At 39.8% G+C, this 20,039-nt stretch overlaps 2 protein-coding genes across 2 annotated transcripts; one reads left to right on the top strand and one right to left on the bottom strand.

Moving 5' to 3' along the window:
* Positions 1-6: 6 nt before the first annotated feature.
* On the bottom strand, positions 7-5,044 carry scamp4 (secretory carrier membrane protein 4). Its single transcript, XM_080032397.1, has 7 exons — positions 4,958-5,044; positions 4,389-4,415; positions 4,111-4,239; positions 3,794-3,950; positions 3,110-3,211; positions 2,355-2,472; positions 7-2,186 (listed from the first exon to the last, which is right to left on the bottom strand). The coding sequence occupies exons 2-7, from the start codon at positions 4,393-4,395 to the stop codon at positions 1,998-2,000; spliced, it is 702 nt and encodes a 233-aa protein (XP_079888523.1). The 5' UTR covers positions 4,396-4,415; positions 4,958-5,044; the 3' UTR covers positions 7-1,997.
* Positions 5,045-6,225: 1,181 nt separating this feature from the next.
* On the top strand, positions 6,226-19,713 carry chaf1a (chromatin assembly factor 1, subunit A (p150)). The gene is made up of 16 exons (XM_080032027.1): positions 6,226-6,400; positions 7,752-7,799; positions 8,391-9,031; positions 9,381-9,443; positions 9,569-9,813; positions 9,949-10,030; positions 10,122-10,190; positions 10,412-10,629; positions 12,744-12,912; positions 14,050-14,130; positions 14,438-14,542; positions 14,638-14,887; positions 16,129-16,285; positions 16,837-17,155; positions 17,336-17,420; positions 18,387-19,713. The coding sequence occupies exons 1-16, from the start codon at positions 6,337-6,339 to the stop codon at positions 18,497-18,499; spliced, it is 2,709 nt and encodes a 902-aa protein (XP_079888153.1). The 5' UTR covers positions 6,226-6,336; the 3' UTR covers positions 18,500-19,713.
* The last annotated feature ends 326 nt before the right edge of the window (positions 19,714-20,039 follow it).

The raw sequence follows: 20,039 nt of genomic DNA, 5'->3' as shown, positions 1-20,039 counted from the left end.
TTCTGACTATATCAATAACACAGCAGCATTTCTCTCAGGGTGAAAGATCCCACACTGAGGAGGAGATAACGGGAAGAAAACGCAAAAGTAGGCATCAATTGGTGGTGAACAGTCGTCCAAAACTTGCGGCACCGGGCAACTGCAACAATATCAAGCATTTATTTTTTAAGTGTTACATAAGTCATCTAATACCGCTAAAGACCAGCATTCGACATATACAAATCACTACTATAAACGTTATCACTTTTATACAATAGCAATAATACTGTATGAAATTGGGATGTATCAGAGGGAGAAAAGGATATTGAACCTTCAAAACTTGGATTTGCCAAACATTTCTTAAAACTTGGACTGGATGGTAGGATATACTCAAGTCATGATGAATGAATAATCTTTTTAAACAAAACCTGACCTGCTACAGTATATTTCTACACATTTGTGACCATTTCTCAGACTCAACTCAAATTCCTCATACATTTAGCAAGGACAGGCAGACATGATGGATATAAGATTATTTATTGAAATGTTTCCATATTTTCAGGGTTACTTTAACATATCCACTTTGTTTTGACACTTATCAAATAAGAGAAAAATCAAAATACTAATTCTGGCCATTGGCCATAAAGGACACTTTTGTAACGTAAAGAAAAATAGTCAATGATGAAGCAAGCACCTTTTACTTCCAAGCGCCTGTGCTTAAAATAGGCTTTGACTTGAGTAGTTAGTAGTAATCAGCTTCTTTATGTTACAGAGGTTTGTTGGAATGACATTAAATCAGTCCAGATTGCATTTACATGCACCTTTTCACTTCACTGGTGATCCATTTTCAGTAATTTTTAAAGTCAGCCCATATAAGTTGTTAGTGTCTGTTTGTATTGGCCGCATGTGGTCAGTTAGAGTTAATCTGAAATAAAAGAATCCTGTTCAGTCCCACTCCCTTGATAGGCTGCATGCAAAAGTGTCCACTAACCGCAAATTCAACATTGGGTCTATCTGGGGGGAAAGTGAAAGTGGCTGGAACAGTGAAAAAAGCTGATAAGGTGCTTTCACTGAAGGGCGCTGACCACTAAAAGCAAACAGTATAGCTTCAGAACTACAGTACAAAACATCTACTTTGGGTGTGACCTTTTCTCGGTATCAAAATGATGGAAAGAGTTTTTGGCACATCAGAAGTCAGAGAGAGGGGATATGCACCAACAACTTTTGAAATGATTTACCACGTTGCTTCATTGAAGCACAAGTCCAGTTGAGAGAACAAAATGCAGCACTTGTTAAGGCAAAAGTCGAGCAAGATTTTTTTTTCACATGCAACATCTGCACACTATATTAAGGCGCGCTTCATGTAATCACAGCCAAAGCAGGCAAGCATGGAGATATAAAGCACAATGTATAAAAAATAAACTGAACTCCTGCCAGAATATACACAATATAAAGAAAGGGATCCCACCAGATAATAATCGTGCAGTTTTGCAGACGTTCTCTTGTTGTAAGAAAAAACAATAAACCTGTTTGTCAGCATACCACGATTTTGAGCATGCATATCTGGCAATACATAAAGCAATGCAATCGCAAAGATCCATAAGGCACACGTCCTTCATATACTGCTATCCTTTAAAAGTTCACACTTTGAGTTGCATATTTGCAAGACCCTACATTTTTCTGCAAACATTTCTATTTGAGCGTAAATCATACTTCTTTCTCAGTCATTTTTTCATAAACTATGTGTAAACAAAGTTGAAATGGAATAGTATATATATATTAAAGATAACCCTTCAGTACAAGGGTAGGGCTTTTTAAGAGCTTTGAAAAGAAAACTCTGGGATAAAACTTATTTTTACAGCAATCCTGTCCTGTCAAACAAATCTAAAAACAAAAGTTAATCTATGGGTTTTTGTCACATTATGTTGAGTGAAATGATATGGTGCTCTGAGCCGCTTTCCCCATGCACCACAGAAATGGCCAGCTCTCTGTCTCCATCTAGAGGTGACTATCAGCTATCACCACTGACTGTTGTCGGGATAGCTGGGCACTGCAGCAGGGTACTGGGGCAGGCTCGGGCCCTGGGCCGTCTGAGAGACGGCGTTGAACCCCGCCTGATTGACTGGTGCACTCTTCCACAGTCCGGTGCTCCACTCCTCCTGAGCGCGACTCAAACTACCGCCGCCACCACGGTACAGTCTGTGCACCTGCCACATGAAAAGAAAATGGAGGGAATAGAATAAGTGCATAATGTGCATTTTGTTTCCAAGAATCTTTGTGGGTTCATATAAATGATGGAATAAAAACTAAATGCAAGTGTGCGTTGGCTGCGTGTGTGTGTGTGTGTTTCTGTGTGTGTGTGACTGTCCACTCACCCTGATGAGAACTAGAGCCATTAAAGCAGTCACCACAGTGAAGAGCAGAGCTGAGATAAGCATCACTATAGCGGAGCCCACATTTGTGCTGAAAAAAAGCACTGTCGCCATCCAGCCACTTTGGAGTGTTGAGTGAGAGTGAGATGAAGTAGTAACGGGTTAGTTAGTGGATCATACAGTGTGCAATTAGCGGAGTGGATTCAAAACAAATGGTATATTAAAAGTTACTGATGATGAGCCATTAAGTAGTGAGCAAACTGATGCAGTGACAAACAGCATAATGACTATCAGTGTACAATTGACTTTACATGACAACATTGTATCATGAGTGAACGGTGTTATTGTCACAATGCAGATGCTCAATTATTGGACATACATTTTAACTCAGTTTGAATGCCTCATCTAGACTTCAGGCTAAGGCCGAAACCCAATATCACGTTTTTACTTTTAATATCTAGTTAAAATCTAGTCAGTAACTCAGGAACAAATTTTCACTGTCAATTATAAATAAAATAAAAATACAGATTATGATTGTCTTTGACCACCCACCACTTTGTTAACTCTCAGCCTCATTATGTGTTAGCTTAATGGTTTTAATTTAGTGTTAAATCTATCTCAGCACCAGAATTTTAAATAAAAACACATTTCCCAGCTGCCTAGATTGCTTGACATGAGCCCTCCTGACCCCACTCTCTCACAAACAAAACTGGCAGGCAACATGTGCAAAGTCTTCAAGCGGGTTTGGTTCAACTCACCATGTTCCCCATCCAGGAATGCCTATAGTCTGGATGAGGCTCAAGACGCACTGAAGGAAGAACATGAAGAAGAAGGCCATGAAGTTGAACGAGCTATCGGCCCTATGTACAACATGGAGAAAAGAAAAAAAGAATACAAAGAGATTACAGCGTAGAAAACAAATAAGGGTGGAGTCTTAATATTTTTGTTGCAATGTTGCTTCTACCTACTAGTTGTCAACATGTGGACAGCATGTAGGACTTTTTAATCATTCAGACTTGCTTGATTCACAATAATACTGTTCAAAGTGTGAGAGTAAAATTGAAAACCAGTAGGGACGCTATGGCTTGGAACCATTCCTTATTAAGTCAGATTTGTGCCCAATTCTTGCCTGGTTTATAGAAGAAGAATTCATAATGGCATAATTGAAAAAATTAATTCAGCCTGGGCGCACGCAGATAAGCAGCAAGACAAAGATCAACTGATGTAAAACAACAAATTAAGGATGTCACATGAACACTGAACAGCATCCTTTCATTTACATAGTATAGCCGAGATACACACTATTTAATCCAATTCAGACACTGAAATCTTTGTACATGCTTTCATAACATCTAGAAAGAACCACTTCAGTGCTCTTGCCTAACCATAACACATCCAGACTGGTTCCAAAACTTCATGAGCTTTACCAGATGATGACTTACCTGAAGGCTTTGTACAGTGGTCTGTACCAGCAGGTGTAACTGCAAGGACTGAAGAGGAGAAGCCAAAGAAGGGAGTAGCCAAAGTTGATGGCGCCTCCACCCCCGGCCCACCAGGCAATACATGAGATCACGTTTATGCTCAGCGTGCCTGAATACACTGCAGAGGGGAGAGAGAGGTCAGTGAAGACGCAGCCAGAAACGAAAGGGAGGATGCATCAACTTAACAGTAAAGGGAGGATGCATCAACTTAACAGTAAAGGGAGGATGCGTCTTCCCTTTCCAAAGAAATAAGAAAAGACAAAAAGAGTTACACTGACTCATCCAAAGTGTGTAGACTCTGCGCACCAACTGCTGGTGGGGTGCAGGTATTTCCTCTTCGATGTTCTGGTAAAAGCATGGCTTTATTCTCATAAACTTAGGCAGGGGAGGAAAGTTATTCACCCGCTCTGAAATGGGAACCAATACAACTTTATTATTATCGCTGAACACATGGCAAAGGGGAGAGAGAGGAATAATGAGAGAATTAATGAAGTTACAGCAGAAACTTTACATTGAAAAATACAATGTAAAAAAAACAAAAGTTTTAGTGACAAACCTGTCATTTTGAAATCCCAATTATTTCCTGTGTAAAAAGAATACACAGAAATGGAAAAATAAGTTTACACTGATACTTTGATACCATTCAATGCAGGGGAACAATTCTCATGACTTTTCACTACATATAATCATAATATGCTCTTTAAAACTTTTTGTTTGCGTCACGGATAAAGATCATTGGTAACATTAATAACTTAATCAGTTTATCAGTGATGACTTCAGTCTTTTAGCATGTTCAAACTTTAGTCTTTAAAACTAATTGTTTTAGCTAACTGTTGTTTATATTAGCACAGGCCATTCTCCGGTTTATCTTTTAACCGTGCCAGAAGCAAATGTAGTAATCATTTGTTTACTTTGCGTTATATTCTTAGTCTATGGTTGTATTACACAGTAGATAGCGGCTGAAGCGTGTTGATATGCAGCTCAATAGAAGCAGCAGCCGTGTCTCTTTATCTAGCCTAACGTTGTTACTTCATTTGACTAACTGGTTGGCAGCTGACAAAGAGTGAACATATGGTTTCAGCTAACAAGTCAACATAACGGGTGATATAGATGTGTCAATATTACCGGAATAACGATTATCTCCTTGCGTTTCCGTCGACAGTTGCAGCGGTCCAGGAATCAGGCAGGATAATGGGCAGGATGCGCTTTTCCAACGACTACATCGAATACATTGCGCCTGCGCGGCACCGCAGCGCTTGTAGTTCAGAACTGAGCATATTTAACTCGCCCGGGGGCCTGAAGAACTACATGTCCAAGGATTCCTGTGGGCGTTAAAGGGGACACGCGTGACTCAACCATGACTCCAGTACGTTTGGATCCCACCCATGCAATTACAAACGGGGGTAAATCGAGTAAATTCACAAATTAAACCGTTTTGGAGAAACTATATTTTAAGTCTTTCAAAGTTAGTAAAAGCAGAACAAAGTCTGTCTTCATGCCAATTATTACTTTTTTGTGATATGCTGTATTCATGATAACTAATCTATTATTGAGTTAACAGCTATATACTAGCTATGGTTAACAGTTATCCAGAGAGAACCAATGAACTTTCTTCTCCTCCTTCGGTGTTTTCTGGCGGTTGACACACCAGCTTAAATGTGCATTACCGCCACCAACTGGACTGGATTGTGAAACAGAAAATATTTTTTTCTTTACTTTATTATGTAACTAAAATATGAGTTTGCCTGCTACTTAACCCAAGAGACCTGACTGACTGGACGTTATTCTAACTTTATTTCATTCATTGTATCAACCTACTACAACATGACAAACCTTAGAAAAGTCCAACTCCGTGGCCAATCACCAAGTCCAAAACATCAGACAGTAGGCGGGTCCTTTAATACACATCTGACATATTTGCATCTGTTTAGAACACAGGGTGCCCCGGGCGGGGTGGATAGCATGTTAATGGAAAAACGGAAACACGGATTTTAGATCACTGAATGGAAGCAGCTCACACAATTTCTTGTTCTGATAAACTATTTAAGTATTATATAACATTTGAAACGACAGTACTGTACAAGTAGCAGCACTATAACAAATTAAAGGCGTTTCTGCTGTCTTTCAGTCTATGGTTTCACCCACCACGCGAAACACCGAACGTGCAACGCAGCTATACAAAACAAACGTCTCCATCGGTGATCTAAACTGGTATTGACCAATCAGCGACGGCTATTGACGCAAGTGACACACTCCCGCCAATTCCGACTGCGGAGCGCGAGGCAGGCAGCGGGGTAAACCAAGGGAGTATGTGGGATAAGCGGAAAGAGAGTGCGTTGTGTTTTACTATGGTTTTATGTGAAATAAATTAGCAATACATATTTTGAATAGCAGCATACTACTTTTGGACGTTGTCGGGGCTGTCTGCGCGTGTACGCAGTCTGTACCGTTGTTTTTTCCCGGACAATATCGCAAAGGAGAGGAGCCCCGGGTTAGTGGTTGTGATGTTGGCGGCGGAAACCCCCTCTGTAGACGGACATCTGGCAGCATCGACTCCCCGCAGAAGAGGTAATGACGGAGCCATTTATAGCAGGCCAACAGGTGGCTCTATCAACTTTACAAAATGTCTATAATTGTAATATGCACCGTGTGTGGTGTTGTCTGTGCAAGTTGGTGTTCACAAAACTTTGACAAATCTAAATAAATCTGTCTGTTACTTGACGTTTAGATTAACGGTAGCAACCTCGTTTCTTCTAACCACAAAAGTTAGCCTTTTTCATTGTGACGACGCTAACATTAACTGCTTTAATGACAATTATCAAACACTAACGCTAGCTATGTACAGCTAACTGTTTTGCTAATGTTTTCTTGTTACTTCATGGTAACTTGGTAATGTCAAATGAAAAACAAAGTTATTCTTGGTGTACAGTCAGTTAGGCCTCAAACTACCGGCGTTTCCATTCTCAAGACTTCAACTTTACCACCAACAGTTCTGAATGTATTAACCCTAGTGGCAGGGTGGACTGTCCATCGCTTTGCTCGGTCATTGCTCTGCCCTAGGTGCAGCGCAGAGCTGCTAGTTTTGCAGCAGAGTTGCACGTACAGGTTAGCAGGCAGGCTAGTCGTAGTAGCATCTGCGAGTTGGTCAACGTTAGCACTTAACATGAAAGTGTTTTTTTTATAGGTGAAACTCCATAACTGCTCCATTGTCTTTTAACTCTATCACATAACCTATGTTTCTTGAGTATTTTGTAACTTACGTGCAACACCTCTCGATATAGTTGTGGCTATCGTGGTCGGGCATTCATTCTTTGCCTGACAGCCCTATAAGGTGCCTGCTCTGCGGGCTCGTCTAGGCCCGCAAACCCGACTAATACAGGGGTTGGCGGGAGAGCAAACTAAACAAAACCACTACATCTATTGTAAAACTGTAACATAATCACACGGACTATACAAACTATTCTGAAATATAATACACCGTTATAAAACAATACTATGGAGGCGTTTTTGCTATTCGATAGACTTTAACATTGTTTAAACGTGAGAAGACCTACTCACTGTACATTTGCAACATTGGCATGTGGTTGTTAAAGTAAACTTACGTTACATATCTGCAAGCTGATTCTTAACAATAAAAAGTTAGTTAGTGTTTCAGTGTTAAATGTGTGATCCACATCTAGTATGTCACTTCAAATATAGTTTATTCAAATATACTTGAAGCCTTACCTGCAATTGCTGTCATTTTTAGTCAGATTTCTTAAAATGTGCTACAAAAAGCAGCAACAGTTAGTTCAACAGCTGTCAACGTGTCATTGATTGATTTACCAATTTCATTGTGGGTTCATTATTCCAAATTTGATTTCATACTAGGTGTTCAATTATATCTATTGTGCTTCTAACGTGTTTTTTTTATTTGCAGGCATGGATTCTAAATCAAGTAAAAATGCCAACAAGAATCTAATCCAAGGTGAATACAACATTTGGATTTTCAAAAATCTTTGACACTATACAAATATTATCTTCAGAATAAGACGCTATCAGTCAGATACCATTAACGATGATAAAGCATGGATGATTGATCATTTGACTACTATCCATATTTTACCAGACCTAACATTTACACTGTGTATTGGTGATTGTAGCCCCCTTACGTATATATTGCTTCTTTTCTTTGGCTTATTCTGTACTTTAGTGTATTTTTCCCAATTCTGTTTTGCATAATAGCACAAACTTAAAATGAGAAAACTGTCAATCCTTATTATTACACACTAAACAAGATTGACACAAGTTACATTTCTGACACATGTTGATGGTTTCCCCTTAACCCCTTGAATGTGTTTTGTCACTGACATTATTTTGTATGCAATGAATTCACATTCATAGACTTTATTACTTTAGTATTTCAAATGGTTTAAAAACTTACAGAATATTTTACCTTTAAGATTGCATTTTGATGAACAACTTTGCAATAACTCATTAATCTTTTTTTTTTATCATTCTGAGGACAGAGTAACCACAACAATCGTAACTCAGATTTTTTATTTTAATCCGCCTGCAGCTCGTCTCCCATTCAAGCGCCTGAACCCTGAACCTAAAGAGAACCAGCCCTCTAAACGCCCCTGTGCACACGCCTGCCCCGAACCAGGAATCTCAGACAGGGAGAATGAGAAGGAATCCTCTGCACTACCTGTGCACAGTGGACCACCCTTGGTCAATGGTCGCGGGCCCCTTGATGGCTTCCTGAGCCATAGGCTTCCTTCGTCATCTAAGGTTATAGATCTTACCACGGACAACAGTTTGTCTCCCAAAAAGCGCATTGTTTCCCCCGCTCCATCCTCTCGCCGCCTCCAAACAGAAGACAAGTATCAGGGCAAAGACACAACTGCATCTTCTGGGAAATCCAGCAACATTGATCCTACTCTTAAAACACACACTTTAGATTGCACAGTAGTCATTGATGATGAAGATCATGATGAAGATGAAGAGATGGAAGAAAAAGAATGCAATCAGACAGCATCTATCTCACAGCTTGATATGACCAAGGATTCTGACAGTGAGTCAGAGGAGCAGGATGAGTCACTAAACGTTTCCAGTTTAGGAAACAAATCCACTCAGTCAAATTCATCGGACAGCTCCTCATCTGAAAGCTCACCAGAGAAGTCCAAGACTGATGGTCCTACACCCACTTCTACACCTAAAGTATGTACATACACACATGATATGTCTTCGGTTAATACCACACAACCAAAACTAATCAGTATTTCTTGAATCAACTAAGTACAGCACGGTCATGTATGGGTTGAAAGTATGATATATTTGCTTAATTAGTTTTTTTTATTTAAGAACGTATGAGTGGAAGTAAACAAAAACATATCTGAAACACCCACAACATTAACACGACTGAAATCCCAGTGCAAAATATAGCAAAGTACTAACAGTACTAATAAATTGTCCAGTAAATGAAACACTGACTAAAATGAATAATATGTGTCAAACATATTTAAAAAAATTATTCAAATGATTATGTTTTCTTTTCCCATTATCCTAGGATCCAAAGACCACCCCCAAGATACCAGCAGATGAGAAAAAGATCAAAAGACGCTCATTGAAGGTGGGACTTCCACTATACAATGGAAGTGGGGTTTGATTTGTTTCGAATTCCTATTCCCCCACAACCCCTAATTAAACAACTACTTTTATTTACCAACACATTTATTAAAACTTTTTCAATTATAGAGTTTACAAGAACAAGAGGAGAGGCTCCGGCAGCGACAGGAGAAAGAACGGCAGAAGGAAGAGGCTAAGGCTGAAAAGGAGAAGAAGAAAGAAGAGGCTCGCAAGCAAAGGGAGGAGCGAGAAAAGGAAAAACAAGAGAAAAAAGAAAAAGACGAGCGAGAGAAAAGAGAGAGAAAAGAGAAGGAGGAGAAGGAAAAGGCAGAGAAATTAAAAGCGAAGGAAGATCAACGGAAATCAAAGCTAGAGTGAGTAATGCAAGTCCCTGTTACTGTAGTCTAGAATCCCTTGGACATGTTTCCATTTCCATATACAAGGGTTTGTTAAAAAAAAACACACACACATTTTGGTTTGCTAAATGTTATGCATTAATTTTGCTTTAGGGCAAAGCTTGAAGAAAAAAGGAAGAAAGAAGAAGATAAGCGAATTAAGGATGAAGAGAAACGGTTGAAAGAAGAGAAGGATGTAAGTTTATGTAGAAAAAGTGTTTTCATGTTTTATAAGCTGGACACTTCAACCATTTTACTGAATATTCTGTTGACCAATGTGTTTACAGCGCCTCAAAGCTGAGAAAGCGGGAATTACAAGGTTTCTACAGAAACCCAAGGTCCAACAAGCTCCAATGGTTAGTAGATACCACACTTTATAACTAAAGTGCTTATTGATGCATCAAGTGGTTGCCTAAAAGCGAGTGATTATCTCTACATCTTAAGTGCATCTTCAACATGAGTGTGAAGGGTATACTGTTTGAGTTGCTAAACATGCTATTATCCAATGTATTCCTCCCTTTACTTAGAACAGTCAGCTTACTTAATTAATACAAATGCAACTTCTCCCTTTTGTCAGACCCTTGCAGCTGCGTGTGGAAAGTTTGCTCCATTTGAGATCAAAGAAAGCGTGTATCTGGCCCCACTGTGCCGGGTTCAGTGTGAGGACTCTGTTCTGGAAGAACTGGATCGCTGTTTGTTGAACCCCGCAGATAACCTGAATGGAATACAAGACTGGATCGGGCAAAAACCTCGCTCGTCAGGACCCACCAGACCCAGGCAGACTGACTCACATAGGTGAGAGTGGCTATAGAAAATATCCTAATTTGCTCTCTCCATAGTTGCCCCATGTTTAGTGACCTCTGTTTTACAGTAGAAATTGAATGAGATTTTGTCTTCAGTGTTTGCTTTGTAGGCTTAGGGTTAGTGATCCACTTGTCAGTCACTGTGTTACAGTGGATCAACTCTAATTGTTAAACATCTTCTGAAATTACTATCATATTTTTTTTTAAGGTTGCCAGACAGCCGCTGCTAATTTGAAATCTGGCCCCATTTTCGGAGCAATTTTCATTAGTCAATTATTTAATCAAAAAAGATATACAGTCATATGAAAAAGTTTGGGAACCCCTCTCAGCCGGCATTATAATTGACTCTGTTTTCACAAAAAAAAGATAAAAGTGGTATGTCTTTAATTTACCAGGAACAGCTAAGTACTGGGATGTTTTCCAAACAAAGATTTTTTGAAAAGCAGTATTTGGTTGTATGAAATAAAATAAAATGTGAAAAACTGGCTGTGCAAAAATATGGGTACCCTTGTGGTTTTGTTGATTTTAATGCCTGTAACAGCATGTAAAACTGATGAATTTAAACACAAAGTTGGTTGGATTATGTTGTTAAGCCTTGAACCTCATAGAAATGTCTGTTTAATCATGAGAAAATTTATTTTAGGTGCCTAAATGCAAGTTGCACTTCTCTTTGACTCTCTGCTGAAGTGAGACAGAATGGGATCATCAAAACAGCTCCCAAAAGATCTGAAAAACAAAGATTGTTCATTGTCATGGTTTAGGGGAAGGCTACAAGAAGCTTTCCCAAAGGTTTCAATTGTCAATTTCGACTGTAGGGAACGTTGTCAGGAAATGGAAGGACACAGGCACAGTGGCAGTTAAACCCAGGCATGGCAGACCAAGAAAAAAACAGGAGTGGCATAGGTGGAGGATTGTGAGAATGGTTGCACACAACCCACAGATCACCTCCAAAGACCTGCAAGAACATCTGGCTGCAGATTGTGTATCTGTACATCGTTCAACAATTCAGCGCAATTTGCACCAAAACATCTGCTTTTTATAAAGACCAAATAACTTAATTTTTGTCTCATCAGTCCAAAGAATTTTCTTCCAATATGAATCTGGCTTGTCTAAATGAGCTTTTGCATACTCCATGCAACTGTATCTGTGGCGTGGGCGCAGAAAGGGCTTCCTTCTCATCACCTGGCCATACAGATGTTTTGGTGCAAATTGCACTGATTTGTTGAACCATGTACAGATACACAATCTGCAGCCAGATGTTCTTGCAGGTCTTTGGAGGTGATCTTTGGGTTGTGTGCAACCATTCTCACAATCCGCCGCATATGCCGCTCTTGTACTTTTCTTGGTCCGCTAGACCTGGGTTTAACTGCAACTGTGCCTGTGTCCTTCCATTCCCTGACAACGTTCCTTACAGTAGAAATTGACAATTGAAACCTTTGGGAAAGCTTCTTGTAGCCTTCCCCTAAACCATGATAATGAATAATCTTTGTTTTTAAGATCTTTTGGGAGCAGTTTTGATGATCCCATTCTGTCTCACTTCAGCAGAGAGTCAAAGAGAAGTACAACTTGCATTTAGGCACCTAAAATAAATTTTCTCATGATTAAACAGACATTTCTATGAGGTTCAAGGCTTAACAACATAATCCAACCAACTTTGTGTTTAAATTCATCAGTTTTACATGCTGTTACATGCATTAAAATCAACAAAACCACAAGGGTACCCATATTTTTGCACAGCCAGTTTTTCACATTTTATTTTATTTCATACAACCAAATACTGCTTTTCAAAAAATCTTTGTTTGGAAAACATCCCAGTACTTAGCTGTTCCTGGTAAATTAAAGACATACCACTTTTATATTTTTTTTGTGAAAGCAGAGTCAATTATAATGCCGGCTGAGAGGGGTTCCCAAACTTTTTCATATGATTGTACATCTGTCAAAGTTGTCTTCCTATCCTGCAGAAATTGCACTATATGGTGTCACTGCCTCCATTTTGATTTTATGGTGCCCAACAATAGCAATTTCCACACCAACTATAAATGGTCAGATGGATGGATTCTGCAAATTAAAAACAAAGTTCTCCCCACATGTGTACTATTTTCTCAGTGAGTGCATACCAGTAGAAGTGCCTAAACCAGACGGAGTTCCGGATCGTAAACGTTATGGACACATGAAGCTTCTGCAGTTCCATCTTAACCACCGTCCAGCGTACTGGGGCACCTGGAGTAAGAAGAGTTCACACATCTCACCTCGCTGCCCTTTAAAACAAGACAAGGTAAAACTATTTTGTAAACGCATCGATATGCTCAGTTTACTCGTTGTCCGTCTCAAATTCCTAGAGATCCCCACAGTCAAACCATCACTTACTTCCTAGTGGCCGTAAATGTAGTTGCAGGCACTTCTGGACCAGAGTTTCTTTCAAAACTGAACATTATTGACTGTATGAAGTCAGTAGATTGGCAGTTCTTACCTGCAGATTGCTTTCTCTGTGTGTTCTGATCCAACGTTGTGACCCAGAAGTTATGAGAAGTGCAGATAGAGAGAGTCTGCATCGCTACAGCAGTTTGCACTTGCAGTGAGACTGAGAGCACTCTCACAGGCACTCTCACTGTTTACTGTCTGCACCGTTACTGTAGCTACTGTTCATTTTATTTTATATCTTAATTTAGGTTAAAGTTTATTGTAGGTACTGTTAGTTTTTATATTTTAATTTAGACATATATCTTGTGTATATATCTCTAATGTATGTTTAATGTATGTCTTGTTTTATGCTACTGGATACCTGAATTTCCCTCGGGATAAATAAAGTATCTATCTATCTATCTATGTATCTATCTATGCCTGCTGCTTTTGATTGGACTTGGAAAATCGGGAACTTCAGACATGGTAGCACACAGCCTGCAGAAAGACCTAGGACCATATCTTAGACAAACCATAGACTGTATATAAAACATAAAAACAAATTCAAAAAACTAACAGATGTACTGGAATGCACACAGGTCTGAACTCAGTAATACTGAATCTGAAGCTCCCATGTTTTGAGTAAAACGATGCACGCCTGCGGCGTGGTTAGTACGACATAGCCCCCCCTATTAGTATAACAGGGCAAAGCAGCAAATACAGGCGCTTTCATAAGTGGGTCATGTGCTCAATCACCATCGTTTTGACTCACTATTTGATAGATAGGAACTTAATAAAATAGATGTTAATGCGAGGGATTACATATTTAATAAATTATAGTAGCATGATCTTAAATGTAACACAGATGCCTGTTTCAACTGAGAACCAAGATTACATAGCTATGGCTATAGCTTTTTTGATAGGTTAATATTTTAGCTTTGAGTCAATATTTTGACTATCAAAATTGTATTTGTATGATTGTGAGACTAACAGTTGTGTTATATCATCACAGGATTTGTTAGACTACGAGGTGGAGAGTGATGACGAATGGGAGGAAGAGGAACCAGGAGAGTCCTTGTCACATAGTGAAGGGGTGAGTTTAATCGGAAGGTGAAACAGTATGGACTTTCCTTTTTTTTTCTCTATTAATGTAGTGTCTACATCAATGTTTAGTATTATAAATTCAAACTTGCACTCAAACTTGCACAAGTATTTGTACGTACCCTGGCATCTTCAAAATGCATATAATAAGCATAATTCCTTGGGCGGAAAAAGTTGGCATCAAGCCTTGTTTCATTTACAAATAAATATCCACCAGGAGTATTTAAAGAAATAATTCCTAATTAATTTTGACATTCAAATGATTAAAATATACTTTGAATTGTTGATCATTTTACTAGGAAGATGAGGAGGAAAAAGGTGGCGGTGATGATGATGATGATGAGGACGGCTTCTTTGTCCCTCATGGCTACCTTTCAGACGATGAGGGGGCCTTAGAGGAAGAGGTATGAAGAGAGTCTCCTTAATCTGAAAGATTGGTGCTGTTATGAGTTTGTTGTTTTAAATACTTTGTTAACTTTTAACACATGCAACGTTCCAGGAGGGTGGCGACTTGGAGAAGCAGAAACTACGTCAGAAAGTGAAAGCAAGGGAATGGGATGAGCTGATGTCCAACAAGAAGAGGATGAAGGTGCTGGAGCCGGTGGTGAAGGGCTGTGTCTGGGAGGGAGAAGGAGCCGGTACGCAGCTCTTCCAGGCTTATGCTGTGTGTCTGGTCGAGCCCTTACCCAAGGTAGACAACAGCCCCAGCCAAGAAGAGATGTCACAGAGGGCTCAGAGAGAAACACAATGTAAGTGTGTGCACAACATGAACCTTTTTTCTTGCACTTGTTGCCTAGCCTGGAAATCCAGACCTGCTGCTGGCAAATTTGCTGCGCCTGTTGGTCTGGACACTCTCCATTGAAGCTCATTAAATATGTCAAGAAATCCTGAGCTACCAATCAAATCGTTCTTTCTGATACGGGCCAGAGCCCTATGTAGGGGGCGGACGTAACCGGATGACGACTGCTGTGCATGCGCCGTCGAAGCCGTGATATTTAACAACCAACAGCGATGGAGCCGGATATGTTGTTTGAGACGGCTTCCGTCTTGATACTTAACAATTTGGAAGACAGCACTCAAATCTTTCATTAGCAAGAAAGAGGAATGTTCTGTTTTTCCAACCGACCACGTCAAAAGTTTAATTTAACAGTTAACCCGCTGTTCGCTAAACGAACGGGGCTTACGTCACCTTGCTCTGATTGGTTGTAGTGCAGTGGTATTTGAATTGCACGCGTAGGTGCCGCTGCTTGAGTTGGCAAGGTCTATTGATTGTGGCCAGACCCTCTATTGTTCTAGATATGGGTCTGGATTTCCAGGCTACTTGTTGCCCACATCAACAGGCAAAAACTGCCAGTCGCAGTTTTTTTTCAATTACATTTTCAATTTGTAATTTATGTATACGATAAAACCTTTCTTTAGTCTAAGTCGGTGTCCTGAAAAAGGGCTAGCTACTAGTGTGTCTAGGTAGATATGGATATTTTTTATAGAGATTTCCTCAGAAGTCCTGTGTATTATGGTACTGTACATTTAAAAGATGTGTATCACCAACATTGTATGTTGAAAGTGTAAGATCATGCACTTGTGACCCTGTTTTGTCAGTTGAATGGTACCGTCTGCTTCCGTAGAATGAGCCGCCTCCATGCTATTGATCTGTTTTCGTAATCTTCATTTCCTGGTTCAATAATCATTACCCACATTTGAATATCACAATTACTTTTAACGATTCAGTTCATAATTATTGATTCTAAATATAGCAATCTAAATTGGCCCTCTTTTCTGTAGGTAATTTGTTTACTTATGGTTGATAATAAGCAATTGCAATTTGGTTAAAGAAGTACACTTGTTTGACTTATGTAACCTTTCTATAGAGGAATCAAACTATCTTTCTTTGGAAGTTGATATACTTTTTATATATTTTATCTACAGTTTGCAAAAATATTTCTGGAAAATACTTCTTAAAAACGTATGACAAATTCTCCTTTCTCTACAGTACGCGCTCAGCTGCTGCCTCTGCTGCACGGTAATCCAAACAGCAGCAAAGTGATCATCACTGAGTTTCAGGAGTTTTGTCGTCAGCAAACCTCGTCCTCCTCATCACCTCCTGAGCTGTCCAGCCCCCTGAGCCCAGTAGAAAACGTTCCCACCAGGTGAAACAACTATATTTTCTGTGTAAATATGTTATCTAAAAAATGGAAGTTTAATTCAGACTTCAGTCCACTTAATGTAAGTCAATATGTCCATAAGTTGAAAGAATACTTTTAGAGCCATTTTCCTCACAAAAAAATAACTTTGCAGGTTTTGATGCCAAGCTTCCTATCTATTTTCCAATGACTGGTGACTTCTTATACAAGAGATAGATGCCACAGAAGTATTTATGCCCTCTCAATTATCAGTTTGCTTGAGATTTTTACACTGATTTAGTTCTCATTTACAAAACTAAAAGTTTTGCAAACCCTTCCTGCAAAATAAAATCTATTTATAACGAGAACCTTCTACATTCTAAAAGCAGGAAAGACCATTCAAAAATATAGAGCATTCCTCACAGCCATCGGACTGAACCAAATCAAGCTTTTGTGGCAGACAATTCCAGACATTCTGCAGAAGCTGTAGCTTATTTTTGCCTTTTTACAAATTCCCTGAAATTGCTCTTGGCAATAAAACTGTTTTACAAAATGCCTTTTTCCCCCTCTCTTATCAGAATCCACGTGAAGCGTCTCATAAAGAGCAATGCTGTTTATGAGAAGCGCTCCAGCTACAGACGCTGCTGCTGGTATGTACATACAGAGGTCCTGTCCCGTTTTGGCCAGGAGGCTCTTCCCATTCCATGCCAGTGGACCTACCTCACCACAGGAGCTCGAGAAGATCCCAGAGAAGAGCCCCAGGCAGCCACAGGCTCTCAGGGGAACTCTCCCACCACACCGCACACCTCCTCCTCCACAACTTCATCCTCTAAGAGGAAGAGCACAGGCAGCATGTCAATCACCAAGTTCATGAAAAGATGTACAGACCCCGGCCAGGTAGAGAAATGCAGATTTCCAAATGACCATGCAGACTTCATTGCAACATTTGAGTTCTCTGTGTACTAAACTGTAGATAAGTCGCCCTTAATCATCTCATGACAATATGCTTTTAACAATGCTGATTGCAGCCCTTTACATTTTCAAATGGTCTAAATCCCTTTACTGTGTATCTGCCAGACGGAAGCAATGGAAGCAGACGGGTTCCAAGCCGACAATGAGGAGGATGACGAGGAAGACTGTGTCGTCGTCGCCACACAGAGTGGTGAGGAATATAAAGCGGCCAATGTCAACTTTTAATGTAATTCAAATGTCCAAGGATACCATTAACATTTTACCCAAGCACCACATACAAACCAAAATGTAAAGTTGTTGAACAGCTTATACACGGCCCGGCCCAAAGAAAGTCTATTTGCTTAGTAAAATCCAGGTGGCGTCTTTTCTTTTGGTCTGGGTAAAATTGAAATGGTATCCTTGGACATTAGAATTATTTTTTTTTTAAATTGGCCGGGCAGTGTATGTATTTCCAGTGCTAATGTGCATAGTATCTCCAGCTATAGTATCTGGTAGCCTTATCGCTAGGCAGATTTAAGTTAAGCACACGCTGTGTAAAGGTTAGTGACACACCCGTCCATTATTTGTCAGTTCAGATGGGTTTCCTATGTTGCAGTTTGATATTGGCTGATCCTGTCCAGGGCTCCACATTTATCATGTCATATTAAATGTAATATTGGGTGTAGTTCTGCAGGATTGGGTGTAGCTCTGCAGGATTAATCTAATCGCAATCGCAATGTGAGAAAGTGCACACATAACCACACAAATGGCCGCAATTGCAAGTTATTGTAAATATACTTGCGCACGTGTGTGTGTCTGTCACTCAAGAAACATCAGGAAAATCAAATGATGTATTTGTACTGTTATTTATTGAATACATGTCGAAAAGGATGATCACATTCTGTTTTATACACATTTTACATAACGTTTCCTTTTTCGGAATTGGGGTTGAACATCAAATAATATGGACTATGGATTTTGGATCATTACGTGGTGTGAGTCAGGCCCAGTATATATTGTATCGGATCAGTTCCATCCCTAGTTAAGGTTCCCTTTGTGTTTGTGTCACCTGCTTCATTCATTTACAAACGCCTGTAAACCCTTCATAGAATCCAGCTTTCAATGGATGCAGAAGTTGTTTTTTCCCTCAATACCAATGAAACCTAATACTCTCTAGGTCCAACCAAAGGGAAATCTTCCGGCGAGGGAGACTGTCTGATGGAAGTCACCCCATCCAACACAGCTGCTCTCCCATTGGCCAGCGCTGCTCCTACACTTGCAACTGCTTGAGGACAAACTTGGCCGTTTCCTCTGACCAAGCGGTCCCCATTTCCCTCCTAAAATCCTCCCTTACTGGTTCTGAACTCTACTGTGTCAAAGACAGAATCGACTCTCGGAGTAAGGAGCCATCTTGCCTGTGTCTGAATTGATTATTGAGGGCAGGTTTGTCCAATGTTCATTAACTATGTGTCTGATTTTTGCTTTGAAGTTTCTATCAGGCATGTTTGGCATAGGCCTGTATAAAGTGGAAGTGGAATGTCTCTCTAGCACTGCTTAAGCAACAGCAGATTGAGTTGGACAGAGGGAGAAAGAGCAGAATGAAAAAAGCCCAATTTTCATGACGAGGCATCCCAGATATCAGGAACAGCATTATTTACGGTTTTTAAAATGTTGAATTGATGGCGTTGGTTTTCCTCTAGTCTCCCTGTAAATATTTAACCAGAAATTAGAGTTGGGGAAATGAGAGGCTGAAAGTCCAACAGTACCTTTCCCTTTTGATTTCAATGGGTGCATTTATTCTGCGATTTCGAGTTCTGACAACTCCCTGGAGTAGTTGCTAGATCTGTACTTGTACAGTTAGGTCCAGTGTCACTATGTTTTATAAATATGTATTTTGTGTATTTTTTTCAAGAGTACTTGAACAGGATAAATTCATTAAACATGAATAAAAGTATTGCACTTTTATATTCCATTAAATATTGACACTTCTTCTGGGTGCCTTTTGGTAGTGTGACTACTGGTCAACACCGTCACCATTCTGATGGTGCCTTATATTTGTCATCAGGTCTTCTACAGTTTTTTGTTTGAGCGTTGTTTTAAAATACAGTAGATGCTGACTATGCAGCAGTGCACTACTTCCTTGTAATGTTCCTGCTAAGACCTATGTCATTTGCTACTAAAATTCTAATCTTTGCATGTTCAACTCATCTGCTGGGCACGTAATTATAAACACTGTCTAGGTTACCATGGCAATTGATTGAAATGAACCAGCCATCCACCATCTAAGGTAGCCTGGCTCTGCCCGCCCACCTACTTCCGCCCAAAGTACGATGGTCTGGTAGCACCAGGCTACATCTAAGGACTTTTCTCCAGAAAATGTCTTGGTAAAAAATAAAAATCAGAAGATACAAAATCTCGATTATATTTATGTCTGTGCTATTAGTGGCCATGGCAGGGCAGTCAAACTGTTGTTTTGAAACTCCAGAGTTGCAGTTCCTCTGCAGAGGGTTTATCTGGGATTTCTGCATTATGCTGCAGTCTGCAGAGACTGCCACCACCTCGATTCATTGTGGGGATTATCCTTCTGTTGTGTTGAGTTAACAAGCATAGCATTTACACACTACATTTTTTTAAATAGAACCTTTTTCCACTCTTGAGTGACAATCGAGGCAGTTTCCATTAGTGTTGTTAATTTTTTAGCGATTTGTTTTACACCAACAGCCTGTTTTTATCACTGGTAAACGAGCTGAATTACATCTGCTTTTGATCACTGTTAATGAACTAAATGGTGATCTGACAGGAGTGAACAACTTGTGAAGGCACTATGCAT

The sequence above is a fragment of the Ammodytes marinus genome, assembly GCF_949987685.1.
Source record: "Ammodytes marinus genome assembly, chromosome: 8".
NCBI classification, from domain to species: Eukaryota; Metazoa; Chordata; class Actinopteri; order Uranoscopiformes; family Ammodytidae; genus Ammodytes; species Ammodytes marinus.
The sequence above is the reverse complement of the archived record's forward strand: the minus strand, read 5'-3'. Positions and strand labels throughout refer to the sequence as shown.